The 20,246-nt window shown below is 42.4% G+C and overlaps 2 protein-coding genes across 4 annotated transcripts in view; both read right to left on the bottom strand.

Moving 5' to 3' along the window:
* Nucleotides 1-2,619: 2,619 nt before the first annotated feature.
* On the bottom strand, nucleotides 2,620-6,538 carry LOC109250512 (microtubule-associated proteins 1A/1B light chain 3C-like). Its single transcript, XM_019421571.2, has 4 exons — nucleotides 6,481-6,538; nucleotides 6,315-6,370; nucleotides 6,043-6,158; nucleotides 2,620-2,827 (listed from the first exon to the last, which is right to left on the bottom strand). Exons 1-4 carry the CDS (start codon nucleotides 6,536-6,538, stop codon nucleotides 2,620-2,622), a joined length of 438 nt encoding a protein of 145 aa, XP_019277116.1.
* Nucleotides 6,539-17,345: 10,807 nt separating this feature from the next.
* EXO1 (exonuclease 1) overlaps nucleotides 17,346-20,246 on the bottom strand; it is a 38,552-nt gene continuing 35,651 nt past the window's right edge. For all 3 annotated transcript variants that reach the window (XM_019423085.2, XM_019423037.2, XM_019423074.2), the window contains one exon: nucleotides 17,346-17,916. In XM_019423085.2, coding sequence (XP_019278630.2) covers nucleotides 17,775-17,916 — 142 coding nt within the window. In that variant the 3' untranslated portion in view covers nucleotides 17,346-17,774. The remainder of the gene's footprint in view (nucleotides 17,917-20,246) is intronic.

Raw genomic sequence — 20,246 nt, 5'->3', positions numbered from 1 at the left:
GCAGGCTCCAGGCTCTGAGCTGTCAGCACAGAGCCCAACTGTGAGAGCCTGACCTGTGCCCAAGTCAGATGCTTAACTGACTGAGCCACCCAGGCGCCACTGTTTGTGGCTATAAATTACAGGAAGTATAGGGTGTGGCTGGTGGAGGAATAGGTTGTGTGTGCTTGTTAGAAGTATATGGTAAGTGAAATAAGGTCACCAATTCTTGGATATTTCCATTAGGAGGTGCTGTTGGGGGCGCCTGGGTGGTTCAGTGGGTTAAGTCTCTTGATTTCGGTTCAGGTCCCATCTCATGCTTCGTGAGACGGAGCCCCTCGTCAGGCTCTTCGCTGACAGCGCGGACCCTGTTTGGGATCTCCGCCTCTGTCTTTGCCCCTCCCCCGCTTGTGTGTGTGCTTTTGGGTGTGCGCGGGCGCTCTCTCTCTCTTTCCATCTCAAATAAATAAATAAACATTTAAAAAAGAGGTGTTGATTTCCCCACACCTTAAACACAGGTTTGACCAGAGGATGTGGCAGAACGAACACCGGGCAGGTACCAGGGCCGGGCCACAAGAACACTTGCAGCTTGCCCTTTTGCGTCCTTGGAATGCAGCCCCGAAAGCGTGCTCTCGGGAGCTGGCCCCGCCTAGTGGAGGCTGAGAGGCAATGCGGGTGGTCCAAGCCCGACGGCCCACAGCCAGGCCCACCTGCCCGCGCCGGTTTGGGAGGATCCTCCCCCCTCCCACAGCATCATGGAATTCCCACGGTTTCCATGGGAAAGACTAAATCCTCCTTTTATGTCACTAAAGTTTAAGGTGATTTGTTATGCAACAGCAGTTAACAAAACCTGGGGTGTGGTTTGTTTTGTTTCCTAATTTTTTCTCCCCCTGAGGGTGAAAGGCTTGAAGGAAAAAGGAAAAGGCAGGACCCAACTGGAACATCAAATGGGGCTTAGAGCAGAGGAGACAAAATAGGTCCTGGGGGATGTTCTTTTGGATCTTCCCGCATCTGCCCTGCCTGCCCCTTCTGTTCCAGATCTCGACCCCGCCTCTGCGCCCGGGGGTGGGGGGGGTGGGGGGTGGGGGTGGGGTGGATACTCTTCACTGTTGTTGTTTCATGTGTAATAGCTTAACTGAATGTAATGTCATCGCTTAGAATAATGGTTTACTTTAATTTGGTTCAATGTAAGTGTTCGTTGTTAACAAAAACTGGCCCACATCACTATTGTTTTTGCAGGGGTGGCAAAGAAACAGTCAAATGGAGTAAAACGAAGAATGAGGACAGATAAAGGAGGGCTCATTGGAGACCCAGCGTCTGGAAAAATGACCAAATGAAGGAAGATGCCAGTAAATATTTGCTGAACTTGCCCTGTGTGCCCATTGTAGATAAAGCCACCGAAAATAACCCTATCCAACCCGACAGAGAAGCCAAAGCATGTAGGGAAGCAGCAGCAACAATGAGACAAAACAACGCAAACCAGAAACCAAAATACCACCTCTGCTCACCACCACCCTGCACAGGCTCTGCCCACCGCCATCCTGCAAAACGTACAGGCTCTCCTCCCAGATCCACGTGTGACTGGCTCCTTTGTACTCGAGGGACTGAGTGCACATGTCACCTCCCGGACCACTGAGGTAAGGTGTCCCCACACCAGCCCTATCCCTGACCCCATTTCATCAGTCTTCCTACCACTTAGAATGCTTCTCTGTATTTTCTTTCTTCCCTCACTAGACAGAGCGACACGAGGCTGGTCGCTTACCTGTCTCACCGTTGTCGCTCCCACTGTTAGAAGCGTTTGGCACACAAGACATGCCTCTTTGATGTTTATTTGCCATAAGTGAATTAAAAACAAGACAAAAAATTCCTTCCTAAAAAAAAGGCTTTTCAGTCTCTAAACCTAGGTCAAAGTTCACAACCTGGGACGCCCTCTGTGACCAAGCGTCCCTGCCTTTGGGCTGCCCTGTAACTAGTATTTAACTGTTCTTACCTGACCAAGGTCCTCTGCAGGCATGTGTCTGCCTCTTTGTCTCCTGTGTGGACAGGTGAACAAGTGGAATTCAGCTTCAATTCAAGACTAGCAGGTTGTCACCAAGTGAGGAAGTTTCTGTGTTATAAGCCTGGGTTCTACACCAGACTAATTTCAAAACCTGGTTTTGCTGCTTGCCAGCTGTGGGAACTTTGGGGAGTTTTTTGACCTTTCTTTGACCCAATTTCCTTATCTTTAAAATGGGAATAAAAGTACTTAACATGTAGGACGATTATGAGGAGTTAATACCTATAGACTACTTTGAACAAAGTCTAGTCCATAATGAAGATTTAAATGAAAGCCATTATTTTAAAAAAAATTCTATTCTAAGGAAAACTGCTCATCCAAATTATTTGGAACTGAGTAGTTGCATCTTTGGCATAAATCCGTGTGGCATAAACAGATGCAACAGAATCCGAGAGGAAATAAGCCGAGTGGGAGTGAAGACTGGAAATACAACAATCATCTCAGGAATGGCACAGATAAGGACCCCTGCCCCCAAATGAGTGGGTCCATAGGCCCCACACGGGGATTCCCCACAGACCTGTCCCCAGGCTGAGGTTCCCAGTGACCGAGCCCACATGGAGTCCACCCACATGGGGTGACACCAGGTTCTAGACATGCTCTGCAGAGGACGGCAGGGTCTTCCTGGAGCCCAGGCAGCCGAACATCTCCTGGGAGGCGTAGGTCACGTACACGAGGCCGTCCTCGTTCTGGTAGTCCCTGTAGACCTCTGCCATGGTCACACTCATGCTGACCAGGCTCTTTTTGTTTACCAGCAAGTAAAAGGCTCCAGAGGCCCCCAGGACCAGGCAGCTCCTGGGAGGGGCGGGGGCCGGAAAGGGAAACTTTCACTGGGCAGGGAATGGGCTCCTGACCCAAGGCCTGACTTACCTCTGTTTGTTCACTGCAAACATGTCTACCCAAGAAGCCCACCTCCCCACTTTGGTGCGAGGTCCTCAAACTTGACAATGACCCAGGAGTGCCTGCTGAAAATGCGGATTCCTGGGCCCCACTCCAGATTTGGGTTTAGTAGATCCAGGAAGCAGCCTGGGAATCTGCAGGATTGTAAGACAGGCACACCTGACTTTGAGAAAGATTGTTCGAGAAGCACAGTCCTTCCACCTGCTTCCCTTGCTGCTGCCTGGAGGCTTTCAAAGTGTCAGATACATTTCCCTGCCTCTACCGGTCACTGCTGAAACAATAATTTATATGTGTCATTACTCAACTTTTTATACAAAACTTCATCTCTTGTCCCATTTGATTTCCTAATAACAGATAAAGAAACCAAAGCACAGAAGTTAAAGTGTTGGATGGAGGGAACCAACTGTCCATCAACAGGCCAATGGATAAACCAAAGTGGTTTGTACACACAATGGAGCATTAGCCTTATAAAGAAGGAAATTCTGACAAGAAATTGTTACAGCATAGATGAGCTTTAAGAACTTATGCTAAGTGAAATAAACTAGTCAGGAAAAGACACTGTATGATTCCTCTTGCATGCTGTTCCCAGGGTAGCAAAATCAGAGAAACAATGTAGACTGGTGGTGGCCAGGGGCTGGGGGTGGGGCGGGGGACACAGTGGGGAGTTAGCATTTCATGAATACAAAGTTTCCATCTGGAAAGATGAAGAAGTTCTGGAGCTCAACAGTGGTGATCGTTGTGCAACTGTGGGAATGTACTTAATGCCACCGAACTGTGCACTTAGAAATAGTTAGGATGCATTTTTATCACAATTAAAAATAAAAGAAAGGGAAGCACAGCTCTCTGCAGTATCTCTGGGGTGACAAGAGAGTTGTTGGAATCCTGCAGAAAGACTGTTCCCTTCCCTGGGGATTAAAAATGCCCTGGGACCCTCTGATGGGCTCAACATGCAAGGCCACCCCATCACTAGCTAGAAAAACTATTCACAGCACCAAAATGCTAAGCAAATAGGTCTCTGTTTGCTATGAGTTTAAAGCAAAGAATTTCCTGTGTGGTGACAAGAGAATACGGAAAGCTGGGGATTCTGACGTCATTTAAGCAGCTCTGGGGTAACATTTAGAAAGGAATTACTGCCCTAAGGTCTGAAATTCCTCCCCTCGGGTTAATGCTGTAGAGAAACAGCTCCATTGGGTTGGAGTTCATGGCTGGATGGGTCTGTTGGTAATGGTTAGCCCTGTCTACTCCCCCTCGCCCAAACATTCGGGGCACAGCCAGGGCGCTCCTGGGATACAGTGATGAGGGCTACATTTATGTGGTGGGTGGGAGGGGAAATAGTTTCGGATCCTGGTTACCAAAAGGTGGATAACCTGAAGACCAAACCCTGACCGCTGCGCTGCTCTCCCTCAAGGAGCAAATGGCCACTCTGCCTTCTGGGAAAGGGTAAGGCTGGGGGGAGGGGCTGTTGCAACCTCGCGCCTCAAAATTGCACCTTCACCTTCCTTCTTCCACCAGGCGGTCCTTTTGTTAAGGTTGAGGGGTCCCCAAGAGTGAACGCTGTGGTTCGGAAGATGTTCAGGGCAGGGATTTTCATCTGTTTTGTTCGGTGTTCTTCCTGCAGAGCTCGATACACAATGGGTGCTTAATATCAATATGTTTAAATGCATTAATGTAGAGACCTAAAGTTATTGGGATGGAGAATGGGGAGTGCCTGAAAATTGGAGGCACATGTATATGGAAAAAGGGGGGAAATGGGGTCAAAACTCACTTTCCAGTAAAGCCACCATTGTCCCCCAGCATCTGGAGTCTGACCGGAGTTGGGATCTAAGGCTGACTTTGGTTTTCTTTCAGTTGCCCCCACTTTCCACTGGACCAACCTAACCCTTAGCAGGTCAGAGGAGAATGTGGAGTGTTCTAAAAGGGCTCATAAAAAAAATCATAATAAACACTGTGAAGAAACTGTCAGCATCAGCCAAAACCTTTGGGAGGTGGTTTCCAGTACAGGGAGACTCAACACCAGCCATATTTACTGAGCCCCAGTCAGCTACTTTTAGTTTTCATGTCATTTTTTTATTGAGGCCAGCTGGCAGGTGACAACTTCCATCGCTTAAGCTTTATTTTTAAAGCCAGCAACACTTGTCTGACTTCGCTCTTCCTTGTTCTGAGTGGGAGGAAGCTGGATATGGGGAAGGTCTGGCTCCTCTGCTCAGTGACTCCAGCAGGTGGGCAGACCATTGCTCTACCAAAAATTCCTCAGAGGCAAAATGCCGTCATTGGACATTTAAAACACCTGACACTGGAGGGTTCTTTGGACTCGTTTCCAAAGTTCCTTTGGAAGATTCTCAGAGAAATTTGAAGCCAGAAATTAGAACACAGTACCAGCAAAATTTTGAAAAATAAATGAGAAAACAGCTCTTCTGTAAAATTGAGAGACCCCACTTTCTTTAGAGTTGTAAGGTACTTGCAACCTTTTAATGACTGGTTATCCGGGGCGCCTGGGTGGCTTGGTCGGTTAAGCGTCCGACTTCAGCTCAGGTCATGATCTCACGGTCCGTGAATTTGAGCCCCGCGTTGGGCTCTGGGCTGACAGCTCAGAGCCTGGAGCCTGTTTCAGATTCTGTGTCTCCCTCTCTCTGCCCCTCCCCTGTTCACGCTCTGTCTCTCTCTGTCTCAAAAATAAATAAACGTTAATGACTGATTATCCATGAGACCATCCTTTTTATTTTTTATTTTTTTCTTAAAAATTTTTTTTGAAATGTTTATTTAGTTTTGAGAGACAGAGAGAGAGACAGAGAGAGAGAGCGTGTGTGAGCGGGGGAGAGGCAGAGAGACAGGGAGACACAGAATCTGACGCAGGCTCCAGGCTCTGAGCTGTCAGCACAGAGCCTGACGCAGGGCTTGAACTCGTGAACTGAGAGATCATGAGCTAAGCCAAAGTTGGACACTCAACTGACTGAGCCACTCAGGCACCCCAAGACCATCCTTTTCAAAGGCACAATTGAAGGGAAAGGGGCCAAGCAGGACTACTTCCCTGCCTCCCTCTGCTAGATCCTATTGTTCTAAGAATCCTGGGCATACACAGCACACGTGCCAATGTGCTCTCTGTCACCTCCCAGATGACACTGAGGAAGAGGGTCATGGTCAGTGCCTGCAGGACCAGGAACTGAGTCTTGTCCAGGGGGGGCAGGAACCTCTCCCTGGGGTAGTGCTCCACTACTACTCTGTTAAGAGTCTCTGCGTGAATCTCTTTGGAAGCAAGTGTCCAAGAATGTGCTCAGTTCTCTGTGTCTTAGGAACTTGGAACAGAAAGAAGGTCATTGGGTGAGTTTTGGTTTTTCAAAGAACAGGATATTGCAGGCACCACTCAGGAAGCACAACGGAGTCTTACCAGGATCTTGCTGGGGAACTTCGCCTGAATTCTAGCGACTTCCTCTCTTCTGGTTGCTGTGAACATGTAAGTTCAAATTAATACATCGGCATGTAATAGAAGTCTGTATCTCCTTTCCTCCCTGTCTCAAGGGCCAGAACCCAGACAGCTGCTCTGAGAACTTTACCTAAACTCTTCCTCTGCTTGAAGGGTCTGAGGCTTTGGGTTTTCTGTGGAGTCTGCATTTTGCTTAACAGCTGTGTCTGTGTCTGACTTTAAAAAAAAAAAAAAAAATCCCACAACCAGGACCTAATTCATTCCTCCAGCTGCTTCCAAACCACCTGCAGGAGCCTAAAGGAGGCCCTTAGGTAGGGCTGTGTGACATCAGGCGTCTCCAACCTGCCTTCCCCTGCCCCTCCCTGGGCAGGAGGAGGTCAGTCCTGAGGAAGGACCTGGAACAGCCCCCTGCTTGCTGGTCTGAGAAGGCCGCTTTGCTCACAACCGGTAAGGAATTTGTTTTTGTTGAAGAAATTATGATTTACAATGTAGTGCATTGGTCCTCACATTAATGCTTACCTATGGGCCTAAGCTTAGGACCCCTGGGTAGAAACAGCTTGGTGAGGACACTGAATACAGTTATGGAGCAAGTTGAAGATCGATTTCACCTTACCCCGAAATACACTGCTATTGTTCACGTAAGAAATAGATACTCCAGAAAGGTTGAGTGATTTGCCCAGATAAAAAGAGGTGAAACGGGATAAAACCCAGGTATGTATGAAAGTAGCATTTTACTCTGCAGTTTTCCAACACATTTTGTCATATTTATGCAGTTCTAGGAATGTGGGTAGGACAGTTATGCTCATGCGCAAGGTCTTGTATTTAGAAAGTGATAGAACTGGGATCCACAGAAATGAACTCACTGGCCTAAGATCCAGTAGACAGGCAGATCCGTTCTCCTTTCTGTGCTACGATGTTCCACCCCACTGTGCTTGTCTTATGCACCAGTGTGGCTTTAGTGACTGCTTCCCCTTCAGGAACACAGTATTGCTACTGAGGTCAGCTGCCTCCTCACCTCACATCCCTCTGTCTTATTCAGACCTATCCCTGTCCTGAGAATAAACAGGACCCTTTGCATCTCCTCTATAGTGAATGGAGACACCGTGATCTTCAGAGGGTGTCCCTGGCACCATTCCATGCAGAGATACCTGACATTTGAAGAGTCTTCTGTCAAATGATAATGATGTAGAGGAAAATGACCAAACATTCTCCAGGTTGTTGAGGGACAGAAGGAAAGGTAGTATTTTATATAATTTTTTAAAACCTCTTTATTTATTTTAATTTTGCCTTTCCTCCTGCCTAGAAGGCTGTGACAATGATTGCTGAGCTCACCCTGAGTCTTTGAGTCCACAGAGAGGAAAGGGAACGTGGACTTAGTAGGTAGAGCGTTTCTCAGTGGTTTCAATACAAGGGCTCCTTCTCCATAGACAACATCATTCCCTGCCTGTCTCGGCCCAGTGGGGGAAGTCAGGGCAGAGACTTGAGGTACCAGAGTCCAGTTCCAGGCTCTGGCATATCTTCCACAGAGACACAACTGCCTTGGGACCTCTTTCTCATTCTTATCTTAGCCTCATGTCTCTTTCTTCCCTGTCTCCATGCATATCATTCAACCAATCCCTTGAGCTGTGGGCTTTCAAATTGTTTCTTAATGTTCAAGAAGAAAGAATTCTATATATTCCATATCAACTTCACAAGATTTCTTTCCACGGTTATCTATATTTTACTTGGAAAAAAGGATCATTACTGACATTTAATGACTTTGTAGTTAGAACAGGCTGTGCAATAAAAAATACACGCCACATCCATTAGTGAAACATAACAAAAGCTTGATTCTTCCCACATCACAGCGCACCTCACGTGGGAGGCTTTCCTGTTTGGCTCTCTTCCAGAAGAAATTCAGGTGCACATGTGACTTTACATTTGCAATTGTGTCTTCTCAAAATCCTTTGCTTACACATGTTCAGAGGAGAAAACTAATTTGCTTTTTCTAAGCAAATTCTTTTTTCCCCTCTCCTCTTCTTTCTTTCTTTCTTTCTTTTCTTTCTTTCTCTCTCTCTTTCTTTCTTTTTCTTTCTTTCTTTCTTTCTTTTTCTCTCTCTCTCTCTTTCTCTCTCTCTTTCTTTCTCTTTCTCTCTTCTTTCTTTCTCTCTCTCTTTCTTCTTTCTTTCTTTCTCTCTTCTTTCTTTCTCTCTCTCTCTTTCTTTCTCTCTTCTTTCTTTCTTTCTTTCTTTCTTTCTTTCTTTCTTTTTCTCTCTTCTTTCTCTCTCTCTCTCTTTCTTTCTTCTTTCTTTCTTTCTTTCTTTCTTTCTTTCTTTCTTTCTTTCTTGTTGGTTAAATTGATTTCTTGATTGATTTATACAATAGCTTGTTCCTAACTGATTTGGAACTTGTGGGTCACCTAAGAATGTGAATACTAGGAGGCAGGGATCATCAGGGGCCATCATGAGGCTGGCTACCATAGGAGATATTTTCTATGAGCTCCTGTTTCCTCTTCTATAATAATGGAAATAATTATTTTAACTCCACAGCAACATACTTTTATTCATTCATTTACCCACTCAGAAAAAAAAAAAAAATCCTTAGATACCTACCCTGTCACAGGCACTGTGGTAAGTGCTAAGGAAAGCAGTCATTACAGTTACATAGTTACTGTCTTTCCATCTTCATTGAGCTTACAGCTTACTGAGGAGTAGACAATAATAACAAATACACAAATAAAAGTAAGATCTCAAGTGAGGACAATTACCTGGGGGTTGCCAGTGGGCATTCTGAGTGGAACTATATTTCAGTGACTAATTCTTGGCCTACCCGTCCCTTCCCTTTCCTACCCATTCACACCCAATAACTGCTCACTGGAACTGCCCAGAGTTCAAGTCCAAACTCCAGTTAAGACCTTAGCAGTCTGAGCCCCTTCCTGAATTTCCAACCCCCGTCTTGCTCCCCTGGCGCAAGCCCCCTGATCTGGCTCATCTGGTCTCTTTTGTGCTAACACTCTGTGCATCTCCTTCTCTAAGCTTTGCTCACACAAAGTCCCTGTGCAGAATGCACTCCCCACCCCACTGCCTCTTATCTATCTCCATCACATACATCCCATTCAAGCTCCGTCAGGTTGTAAATCCTAAAAAGTCCCAAAGAGGGGCCTATCCTTTACCCTAGAAATATTTGCTGTAGGTACAAGTCATTTTACATTGTCAGACATATTTATATTTAGCTTCTCTTGGGTACATGAAATACGAATAACTCTGGCTCATTTCCAGCAAATATTTCCTTAACATTGCAGAGGATACAGAGATAACTAAGACACAGCTCTGACCCACACTGGATGACCACACTTGGTCACTCCTTTCTTGTCTTTGTCCTCTGCATCAACAAGGCCATTTGTTGCTTGGGTCTAATCCAGTCTAGGACAAAAATACACTTGTAAAATGCCCTAACAGGCATGGCATCCAGGATGATTTACATCAGGGAATGGAGTAAATCTAATGCTTCCAAGGAAGGCTGCCAAGTGCTTTTCCCTTTTATTCCCTTTTCTATAAATTGACTTCATATATTTGTGGCTAGTAAAATTTTAAAAATATTCCTACTTTGGTTAATAAATTCACTTTGAAATCTTACTTACTATGAAATCTTGTGAGGCTCTTCACTTTTTTTCAAAATGCAGTACTGAAATATTTGATGAAATGTTTGAATACTGAAAAAAAAATCTAAAAGTCATTAATTGAGAGACAATTAAGTAAACCATGACGTGTTAGGGAGAACAATTAAAAACAAGTTAATCTATGTATATTAACAGGAAAAGATATTCAAGTCACATGTAGATTTTAAAAAGTTAGCTGCAGAAATCGTGTTTTAAAAAATCACATAAAATAAAACTTCATAATTTTCCATCAACCTGATAATAGGGGGAGGGGATTAGGATTGGGGTACTACTCAATAGAGACTTGAAGCTGGTGTGTAATGCTAGAATTTTTGTAAGTGAGACTATATTTGTGCTCTATTTGTATAATTAAAAGAAATAAAAATAAAGCATCGTACCAGAGGATTTTTAAAATAGACTTACAGGTGCTTGTACTCGCTCTTCAGATATCAAGCAATGTGGAAGGGCTGCCCTCTTGTGGATTTTGTGGAACAGTCTTTAAATGGTTACTCAGAAATCAATTCACTGTGTTTTATTCACCAAATCTTGGAGTTGTAAACTTCTGAGTTACATGTCAACCCCTCATATTTGTCCCACGAGAAAAAAGACAACACAGCTTCTGTGGTTAACCCAAAGGCACTTATTTTAGGCAGATAGATTACTATCTGGAATTCTTCAATGATTCTTCTGCCTCCCCTGAATCATAAGTCAACAAGTGTTAAACACCAACATGTGTTTTGAAAGACACGAGGTGCGGTATAATGTTCAGCACTTGGTAGCTAGACATCAATAAGAGGAATGAGGAACCCTGGCCCTTTTGCCAGGATCTTGCTGGGAGTTGAGAAACAAAGGAGAATAATGCTTTTATTATGTAGTGGATTGCAAAATCTAATATAACTGACACATTTAATAATAGCATTTAATAATAGGGTAACCTCAAGGCTGTACCTCGTCAATAAACAAGCACCAAATAAGGAACAGCCGCCTACTGCTGGGAAGGGGCAAGGGTGTGGAGAGAGACTCCTTCTGGGCCACAGGTGCATGAGGAAGGCTGACGCTGAGGGTACTGCAGGAACACTGATGAAAACAATACAACCCTGGCACCAGAGCCCCACCCAACCACAGGCAACGCTAGAGGAACATGAAGGCAGTGGTGCCCTTACGATGATTGTAGTAACAACAAATCCAACCCCATTAAACTCCTGACTAGCTTTCCCAATGCCCTGCTCTGATGAATAGAAGAGGCAGGCCCACTCCTGGGCATAGACATTATTTCAGTCACTATAGTTCTATATCGGCATAGATGGCATTCAATCAAAAACAATGACACAAACACAAAAATAAATAGGGCAAAAGAAACTGTCAAACACACAAGATACAGAACCAGACTCAGAGATGAGCCAGATGTTGGAAATATCAGACAAATAATTTATAATAACTATGGTGACTGTGTTCTAGCAGGAAAAGTAGGTAATAGGCATGAACAGATGGGGGACACTATAAAAGTAAAATAGAGGGGCGCCTGGGTGGCGCAGTCGGTTGGGCGTCCGACTTCAGCCAGGTCACGATCTCGCACTCCGTGAGTTCGAGCCCCGCCGTCAGGCTCTGGGCTGATGGCTCAGAGCCTGGAGCCTGTTTCCGATTCTGTGTCTCCCTCTCTCTCTGCCCCTCCCCCGTTCATGCTCTGTCTCTCTCTGTCCCAAAAATAAATAAATGCTGAAAAAAAAAATTTTTTTTAAAGTAAAATAGAGAGGCGCCTGGGTGGCTCAGTCAGTTGAGCATCTGACTTCAGCTCAGGTCATAAGCTCACTTTCGTGGGTTCGAGCCCTGCGTCGGGCTTTGTGCTGACAGCTCAGAGCCTGCTTCAGATTCTGTGTTTCCCTCTTCTCTCTGCCCTTCCTCTGCTCACACTCTGTCTCTCTCTTAAAAATAAAGACTAAACACACTTAAAACAAACAGTAAAATAGAAACGCTAGAAATAAAAACCAAAAACACAGCAATAAAGAGCCAAGTAAAGAACTGGTAAACTTGAAAATGGATCTGTAGAAATGACCTGAACTGAAAACAGAAAACAGAGTAGAAGGTAGATATAACAGCATTAAGAGTATGGGACAATTTTGAAAGTGTGACACAGTATAACCGAGATCCCAGCAGCAAAAGTGAGAATGGGAGGCTGAGCAGAGAGATGGGACTGGGGATCACACTGTCAGCTTATCTCTCATCATTCCTTCTTGCCAACGGCAACACCCCACCTGTCCCTCCACTATGCTCTTGGTCCTTAAAGTTCAGCAGCTGTCTGGTGCTGACTGTCCAGAGTAAACTTCAAGTCGTTGGGAAGTGAGGATAGCTGCTGGATTTTGTGTATGAGGGACAAGACCTGCGATGTCTAAGTGCTGCATTTCATCTATTCTAAGGTGCACATTGTAACATTTTTGCAAATAGTGTGTCTTAAAGTTGGTGGTGTCAGTATCACAGATTTTCTTCTTTCAATAGTAAAAATAAAATAATGGTGCCCCTTTGCAACAATTACATCTTCAATATGACGAATTACTATTTAAAAAATATCATAAAACAGAAAACTACACAAAAGAGCTAAATAGCTTAAGTTATTATAAAACTGCCAGCCACTCCCAGAATCCCCTCCGTGTGCTTTTTCCTAACATCAATGCCCTCCTCCTCCCTGGAGTAACCACTCGCCTGAATTTTAGTTATCACTGCCTTGTATCTTTATTGCTTTATCAACAGTGTGCATCCCTAAACAGTCTATTTCAGTTTTTAGCCAGCTTTCAAAAAAATATGGACTTCCCCTCCTTATCCCTTAGCTCGCCTGTTGAAAATCCCAGCGTATTAAATCTGTGGCTTCCCATTCTGGACTGTGCTAACTGCACATTTAAGATACAGTTCCACACGTTCCTCTGTCCTCCTTGTTCCTACATTTTGGCAGCTGCACCTAGAGGCATGATCAGACTCCCCTCCCATCCCTTGGCAAGACTGTAAGAGGATGCTGAGTTCTTTCACTAAGAGGTATGATGTGTCCAGCTGTCTCTTGGGGTTTTAACTGCAGCTGACGCTCAACGTGTAAATCCATTAATCCACCAGGGGCTGCAAAATGGTGATTATGATCTCACTTCTTTTTCATTATTGGAACACTAAAAAGTTTTCTTTCCCTCCTTCATCTGTTTGGTTACACAGTGGTGCGGTTCAGAGGAAAGAAGAAAATGATTGATGTTTCTCCTTTATTTCCCTGTTTTCAAGATCATGAGTTGGATACCCTATCACTCTGAAGGTGATCATTTGTCTTTAATCTGTTTCTGATGCATTTCAGTAAGTTGCAATTATTACCCTTTTTTCAAGATCAACTTTAACCATATTTGGGCTTCTTCAAGTTGGCTCCTGTCTTAGCTTCGGTTAATAAGATATTCCAGGGCTTTCTTATATATTTTCTGCCAGGTAATCCCCCCCCCCCCCCCATAGATGTTCTGGTTTCCTTTGATAAAAAATAGTATTTTAAGATTTAAAGTTGAGTGGGGCACCTGGGTGGCCCAGTGGGTTAAGCATCCGACTCTTGATTTCGGTTCAGGTTATGATCTGTTTGTGAGATTGAATTGCTCATCAGGCTCTGTGCTGACAGCAAGGAGCTTGCTTGGGATTCTCTCTCTCCCTCTTTCTCTTTGTCCCTGCCCACTCACACACTCTCTCTCCCCAAATAGACATAATAAATAAATAAATAAACAAACAAATAAATAAATAGGGGCACCTGGGTGGCTCAGTCAGTTGGGTATCTGACTTCAGCTCAGGTCATGGTCTTGTAGTCCATGAATTCAAGCCCCGCATCAGGATCTGTGCTGACAGCTCAGAGCCTGAAGCCTGTTTCAGATTCTGTCTCCCTCTCTCTCTGCCCCTCCCCCACTCACCCTCTGTCTCTGAGAAATGAATAAACCTTAAAAAAAAATTAAAAAGAAAAAAAATTTGTTTAAAATAAACATTAAAAAATTTTTAAAGACTTGTTAAACATAAACATTAAAAAAAAATAAAGACTTGTCTAAAAAAAAAAAAGCCTGTAAGCTGAGCAATGCTTATTAGTACTAATTTTTCCTAGGTCTCTTCAGCATGTATACATGCAGCATATATGCATACAACAAGTGTATACATACACACATATTTAAGTTTCTATCACTACTTCCAACTCAAATTTATAACTATAGGGATTAAAGGGGCTCTTGGGTGGCTCAGTCAGTTGGGTGCCTGACCAGCCCAGGTCATGATCTTATGGTTCATGGGTTTGAGCCCCACGTCAGGCTGTGCTGACAGCTCAGAGCCTGGAGCCTGCTTTGAATTCTGTGTCTCCCTCTCTCTCTGCCCCTTCCCTACTCACACTCTCTCTCTCAAAAATAAACAAACATTGAAATTTTTTTTTTAATTTTTTTTAAATATCCCATAAATGTCCACATTATACACCCAACAGTCTAAACTAACAACACTATCAGATACCATGAGCTAAGCCAAATGTTTCTGCATCTGCTTTCCTCTTTTTTAGTTTTACTATCATCTGGACATGAAGCCGTTGCACATCCCACTGTCTTGCTTGTAACTCCAATTAAAATACAAAATTTTTTTTAATGTTTTATTTTTGAGAGAGCATGAGTGGCGGTGGGGGGGGGGGGGAGGACGGGGAGGGGAGGTAGCAAGAAAGAGAGGGAGACACAGAATCTGAAGCAGCCTCCAGGCTGAGCTGTCAGCACAGAGCCGGATGTGGTGCTCCAACCCACTAACTGGAAGATCATGACCAGAGCTGAAGTCGGATGCTTAACCAACTGAGACAATTAGGGGGCCCTTAACTCCAATTTCTATATATACAGGCTGCTATATTAAATGCCCACTAGTTTTTATGATGCTATTTCTCTAGTTATTTTGGTTTTGTAAAGGAGCTCATTTTCTGATAGGTTCTTTAGGAATAACTTAAGGGAATACTATTCCCCAAATTCTTGCCTGGAGTATGTTCAAAATGTTACTTCATTTTCTTCAAGTAAAAAGTAATTGTGGAAAAATCTGTTTTTGCTTACCCCAAGGATTTCTTTTTAAGTAACTTTGTTACTTAGGTCTTGGTGTTGCACATTTTGGATCAATAATCTTGGGTATGAGAGTGCCCTTTAAAAAGTTTCAATTTTTTTTTTTTATTAGGAGAGTTTTCTGAAATTACATTTTTTCTATTGTATTGTATTTCTATTGTATACAGACTATTACCTGTATATTGCACCTTCTGTCTCTATCTTCAATATTTGTTGCTTTCTAATCTTTGTCTTTTTTTTTTTCTTTCCATTTTGTCCAGATTTTTACTTCCCATCTTGTGTCTGTTATCTTGTATTACTTCTGGTTTAGTTTTCACTTCTGAAATGTCCATTTCTAATGCTTTTCGGGGTTTACCTTAAATTTTTCCAATTCTAAATTTCCTTCATATCTATATTCCTTTTTCTTAATTTTTACATTTTTCAAACGGACTGTTTTTCATCTGCTCTGTGGACTTTTTTTTGGTAGATTTTCAATATCTATAAAGATGTTATTCTGCTTTTTAAATTATCATAAGAGATGGATCCAAAAGCTTTCTCGTGGTTTCAAGTAAAATTAGTTTTCTTTGAGAAGGAGGCACAGTTCATGGGAGCTTCTTGAACATCAAATGTTTCTAAGTGTTCAAAAACAGGTATTCTGCAGAGATTTCTTGGTCACCCTTGCTCCTCCCACTATTTCAACCATGTCTCTCTCCTTTGCTTCTGTTTGTCCTGCTCGATTTTGGGCTTCCTCTCACCAGTTTTCTTCCATGGGGGACCCTGTCCCAGAAGGAGCCTTGGCCAAGTTGGCAGCTAAGTTGCAACAGTTCACGTGGACCAGTCAGCATTAGTTCCCTCAGAGGTCACGCAGGCCCCGAGCACTTACCACGGGAGTGGGAAAGGCTTTCCCGGGTCCAACATGACCTACTATGTTTTAATGGTTATTCTGAAATTCTGTTTTCAGCTCCAGTAGACTCCCTGTTGCCTTCCTGATTCTCCATCCTGTGGTCTTGCTGTTGGGAGCTTGTCTTCACCCACTTATATCTTGGGATTTAAGGAAACTCCATCACCTGTGTCCTAATGCTGTTCCTAAGTGTTTGATTTTGATATCCACTTGGTTATGTGGGGATTTGGAGGCTGATAATCCATGGCATGGCTGCCATCTCCCCACCCTCCCTATACCAGTTTTGAATGTTTTCAGCCAGCTCCATTTTCAGATTTACCTCCAGCTCCTGGTTTTGAAGGAAGCTGCATTGCCAATTGCTGAGCCCATCTGAAGTCTGCCTCTTGTTGGCTTCTACCACTGCAGAATTGATCATTTCTTTGCTAAATCACTCACCACTTATCCATCTATTTCCTTGCCTGATGTCTCTTCCTCGGTTAACCTTTATGGATTTAAACCGTTTTACTCCTTTTCTGTCATTTAAGTGGCATTTTAAATGGGCAAGGAGATAAACATTTGTAGACAATGTTTGACTCACATTCTTAATTTGTTCTATAACAGGAAACATTCATAGAGTTCAAATTTGTTTTTGTTTTTTTTCCAGATTGTTGGTTTTTAAAAATTTTTATGGTGTTTCTTACAACTTTTTTTTTTTTTCCATTCTGACTCTTTATCCAAGAGTCCTCTATCACATCTTATTTAAAAATTAAAATAATTTGGATCTCTTTCCTTTACCCTCTGTATCTCAGGTAAACCCTCTGCCCCCTGCCAGATTTTTCCTTCCTTCAGCTATTCACCTGCATGGCTGGTTTTTTCTAGGTACCTGACTGTGGGGAAATAGGTTCTACTTACATAAATGGGTTAGAAAAACAGCTTAGGGTGGAAAGCCGCCACCACTGGGCGAAAGCACCCAAGGTTAGCTAGTGACATACTGTAATGGGATCACAAGTAACTTGTTCTATCACCTGCAGGAAATTGCTTTCCAGCTGGAGCCAATATACCTTGATCACAAACTCCACTTGCCCCCTAGACCTTTTGATTCTTACACATACAAGTTAATGATTACGGTCTGATTGTTTTCTCCATGTTCACACGTATAAGGTCTTGTTTTACTCACGTTCACCACATGGGTAATACCTTATGAGCTCAATAAATATGGAGACGAAACCCCTGTTCCGGGCTCTTGTCTCCTCCTGGACATTAGCCTCTCGTATTCAATTCTGCGTCCACTCTCTTTCTGGACAAGAGAACTCCAGACTCATAGTCTGCGACACCTGACCACCCCTGTCGAGTGTACTCTTCACAGACCCTAATGCTTTAGTGTCTTACACCATACCTAAGACTCTAGTTAAGGGATTTTCAGCTCACACTTTAACCTTTCCAGCTACCCCTCCCATTCCAGAAACTTTATTTCCAATTCAACCCTGAGAGGAAATACAGTGATTCCCTCCAGGATAAAATGATTACAGAATTGTGGCTTTTCATTTACTATCCTTACATTTGACAACATGGCAGAAACCTTCAGAGTAGATTTTTCTAAATTCCAGGGGCCTTGCCCCAAAACATCAAAACTTCCAAAAACTGTCAAAGATAAAATTATTTCTCTATTTTAGCTTCTTACAAAATATAAAAAGCTGAACAAAGAAATAGTTACAGTTAATATACAAAATGTACTCTATTTAAAAAATGGCATTACATCTATGCATAAATCTTTCAGTCTGGTAACTGCCTCATTCCCAAACAGCACTTCAAATTGATAGAGACTGTCTTGCAGGCAATAGCCTCCCAGCTGCCTGCATTTATTGGAATATTGCTCTCTGAACACGCATGCATTCAGATTTGTTAAATATATCCTCTTCTGCTTCTGGAGTTAGTTGGATGTTGTCTTTGACTGGCGACAGGGGATCTGGCTTCTTACAAGAAGGAAGCTTTTCAAAATCTCTGTAAAATACAAGAAAATGAATTTGGGGTTTTTAGGGTACTAGTTATTAGAGAATAGTCTACCTAGACAAAAGAGATATATGAAGACAAGACCTTCTAATTTGTCTCTGAGTATCCCAATAAAATGTGAGTTTTGCTTCTCAGTTCCCCCTTCCTGCTTCCTAAATTACCTTTTAAAGCAGGTGCAAGGCCACTACTAAATATGTACTAGCTAAGAAAGAATGATTCCAATAAAGAACCTTTAGTTCCTTTCTCCTTCTTAGCACCCTTCTCCAGTCTGGCTAAGAACCAACATAAGTGAAGCATGAATAAGGTTTAAGCCCTATCTTTTACTCCTGCCTCCTCACAACCTTTTTTTTTTTTTTTTTTCTTTTTTTGGGCTGAAAATCTCTAGGTCTATAAACATCCTATTAGGAACACACTTAGGAATGCTTCTGCACCCTCAATTTCTCTTTAGTAGCAGTTCTCGAAATATGGCCCATGGTCTCCTAAAAATTCTCAAGACCGTTTCAGGGGGTTTACAAGATCAAAACTATTTCATAATAATATTTACACTTTATCTGCCTTTTCCACCATGCTGACATGTGTTCATCCAAAAGCTGAACTGACGTAGAAGCTACTGGCAACTTAGCACGAGTCAAGACAGCGGCCCCAAACTACACGAGAAATACAAGCAGTATTTGTATTCTCCAGCTCCATGCACTTGTAGTTAAAAAAAAGCCAGTCTCACTTAAGAATGTTCTTAAAAAAGCAGTAAAAATCATTAATTTTATTAAATCTCAACCTTCAACCTCTTAGTGTGAGAAAATGGGAAACCAAGGAGGCACTTTTGTTGGTACTGAAGGATGATGATGGTTATCTCCAGGAAAAAAAGCACATGTGACACTATTAGGGTTATTCAAATTTAGGTAATCGACTAACAGTATTTGTTGCCAAGGATAAAATTTAAGCTTTCAAGAGAAAGTTAAGATTTTGGAAAACTTCCTAATTCTTAAAGACTTTGCTGATAAGATTGTGATTTCTTTATATTGTAAAATGAAATGTGTCAACATTTGGAAGATAACTCAGTAAGACAACATTTCCTAAATGACCACTTCATGCATGAATAAAAGAGGCACTCAAGGTGCAATCTGGACCAATGGATGGTAATGTAACGATATGCAAAGTTGGCTGACAAGTTTCAGACTCTACATTGCAACCTTTAAGAAACCATCACTTGTTGAATTTTGGTATCATGTCAAAGTATAAAATTTACAACTAAACAAAAAGTCTATTAAATTATGTTTCCCAGCCAAAAATATGTATGGAGCCAGATTTTATTCCTATACTTCAACCAAAACAATCTACCATAACAGATCTAACACAGAAGCAGACATAAGAATCCAGTTCAATCCTGTTAAACCACAGTAAAGATTTGCAAAAAAACCATACTTATTTTATGTAATAATATACTATTGATTTTAGTATGGGCTTGTCACTGTTAAAGATAAATATTTTAAAATGTCCATTTTAATTTCTAAGATAGTTAAGTGCTGACAGGTATAATCACGTAAACCAAAGTATTATGGGGCCCTTAGTAATTTTTAAGGGTGTAAAGGGTGCCTGGAAGCAAATGTTTGAGAACTGCTGCGATATGGTATAATCCTAGACTTTACACAATGCAAAATAAAAAAATAGTTGTCTGGCACTTGCTTATTTAAAGTGAGTCCCCTCATACCATCCATTTCATCTGATTGTGACAACATTTCTATTTGATAAGATTTAATCCCACCACCCATGTAAGTTTCCCTCCCTCTATTCTTAGCACATTTGCTTTATTGAGAAGAACAAGAGAATAAGTTAATTATAAATCACAGCTACTCCAAGGCTAATTTTGTAGTCTAACAGAAGGAAGTACTATGGCTCAAAAAACATACATATACAGAAGATCAATTCTATTAAAATAGTGTCTGCCCCCTACATTAGAAATCTGGCACATTCATCATAGACACTGGATGATTCTCCCCACTTTAGATGTGATGATCTAGGGAAACAAATTGCTTTAAATCAAGAAGTGTGATGCAGCATTATTTTCCCACCCCCGTGTCTAGAACAACCCTACTCTCATCACAATCCTGAGTGACAACAGAACAAAGCTGAGACACTTAGGCCAGAAAAAGTAATCTGCTTCAACAAAAGACCCCAAAGCCAGACCAGGAACTCAGGATTTTCAGTCTGGCACCTTTTCACAAGAAGGCATAGACACTAAAATTAAATGTACTTAAAAAGAGCTAAAGAGAATAGAGAAAAATAATTCTTATAGGGTACTAGGAAACAAAACTGACTCATAT

The sequence above is a fragment of the Panthera pardus genome, unplaced genomic scaffold (assembly GCF_024362965.1).
Source record: "Panthera pardus isolate Hobbes unplaced genomic scaffold, ASM2436296v1 HiC_scaffold_21, whole genome shotgun sequence".
Taxonomy (NCBI): Eukaryota; Metazoa; Chordata; class Mammalia; order Carnivora; family Felidae; genus Panthera; species Panthera pardus.
This window is presented reverse-complemented; position numbering and strand designations above follow the sequence as displayed.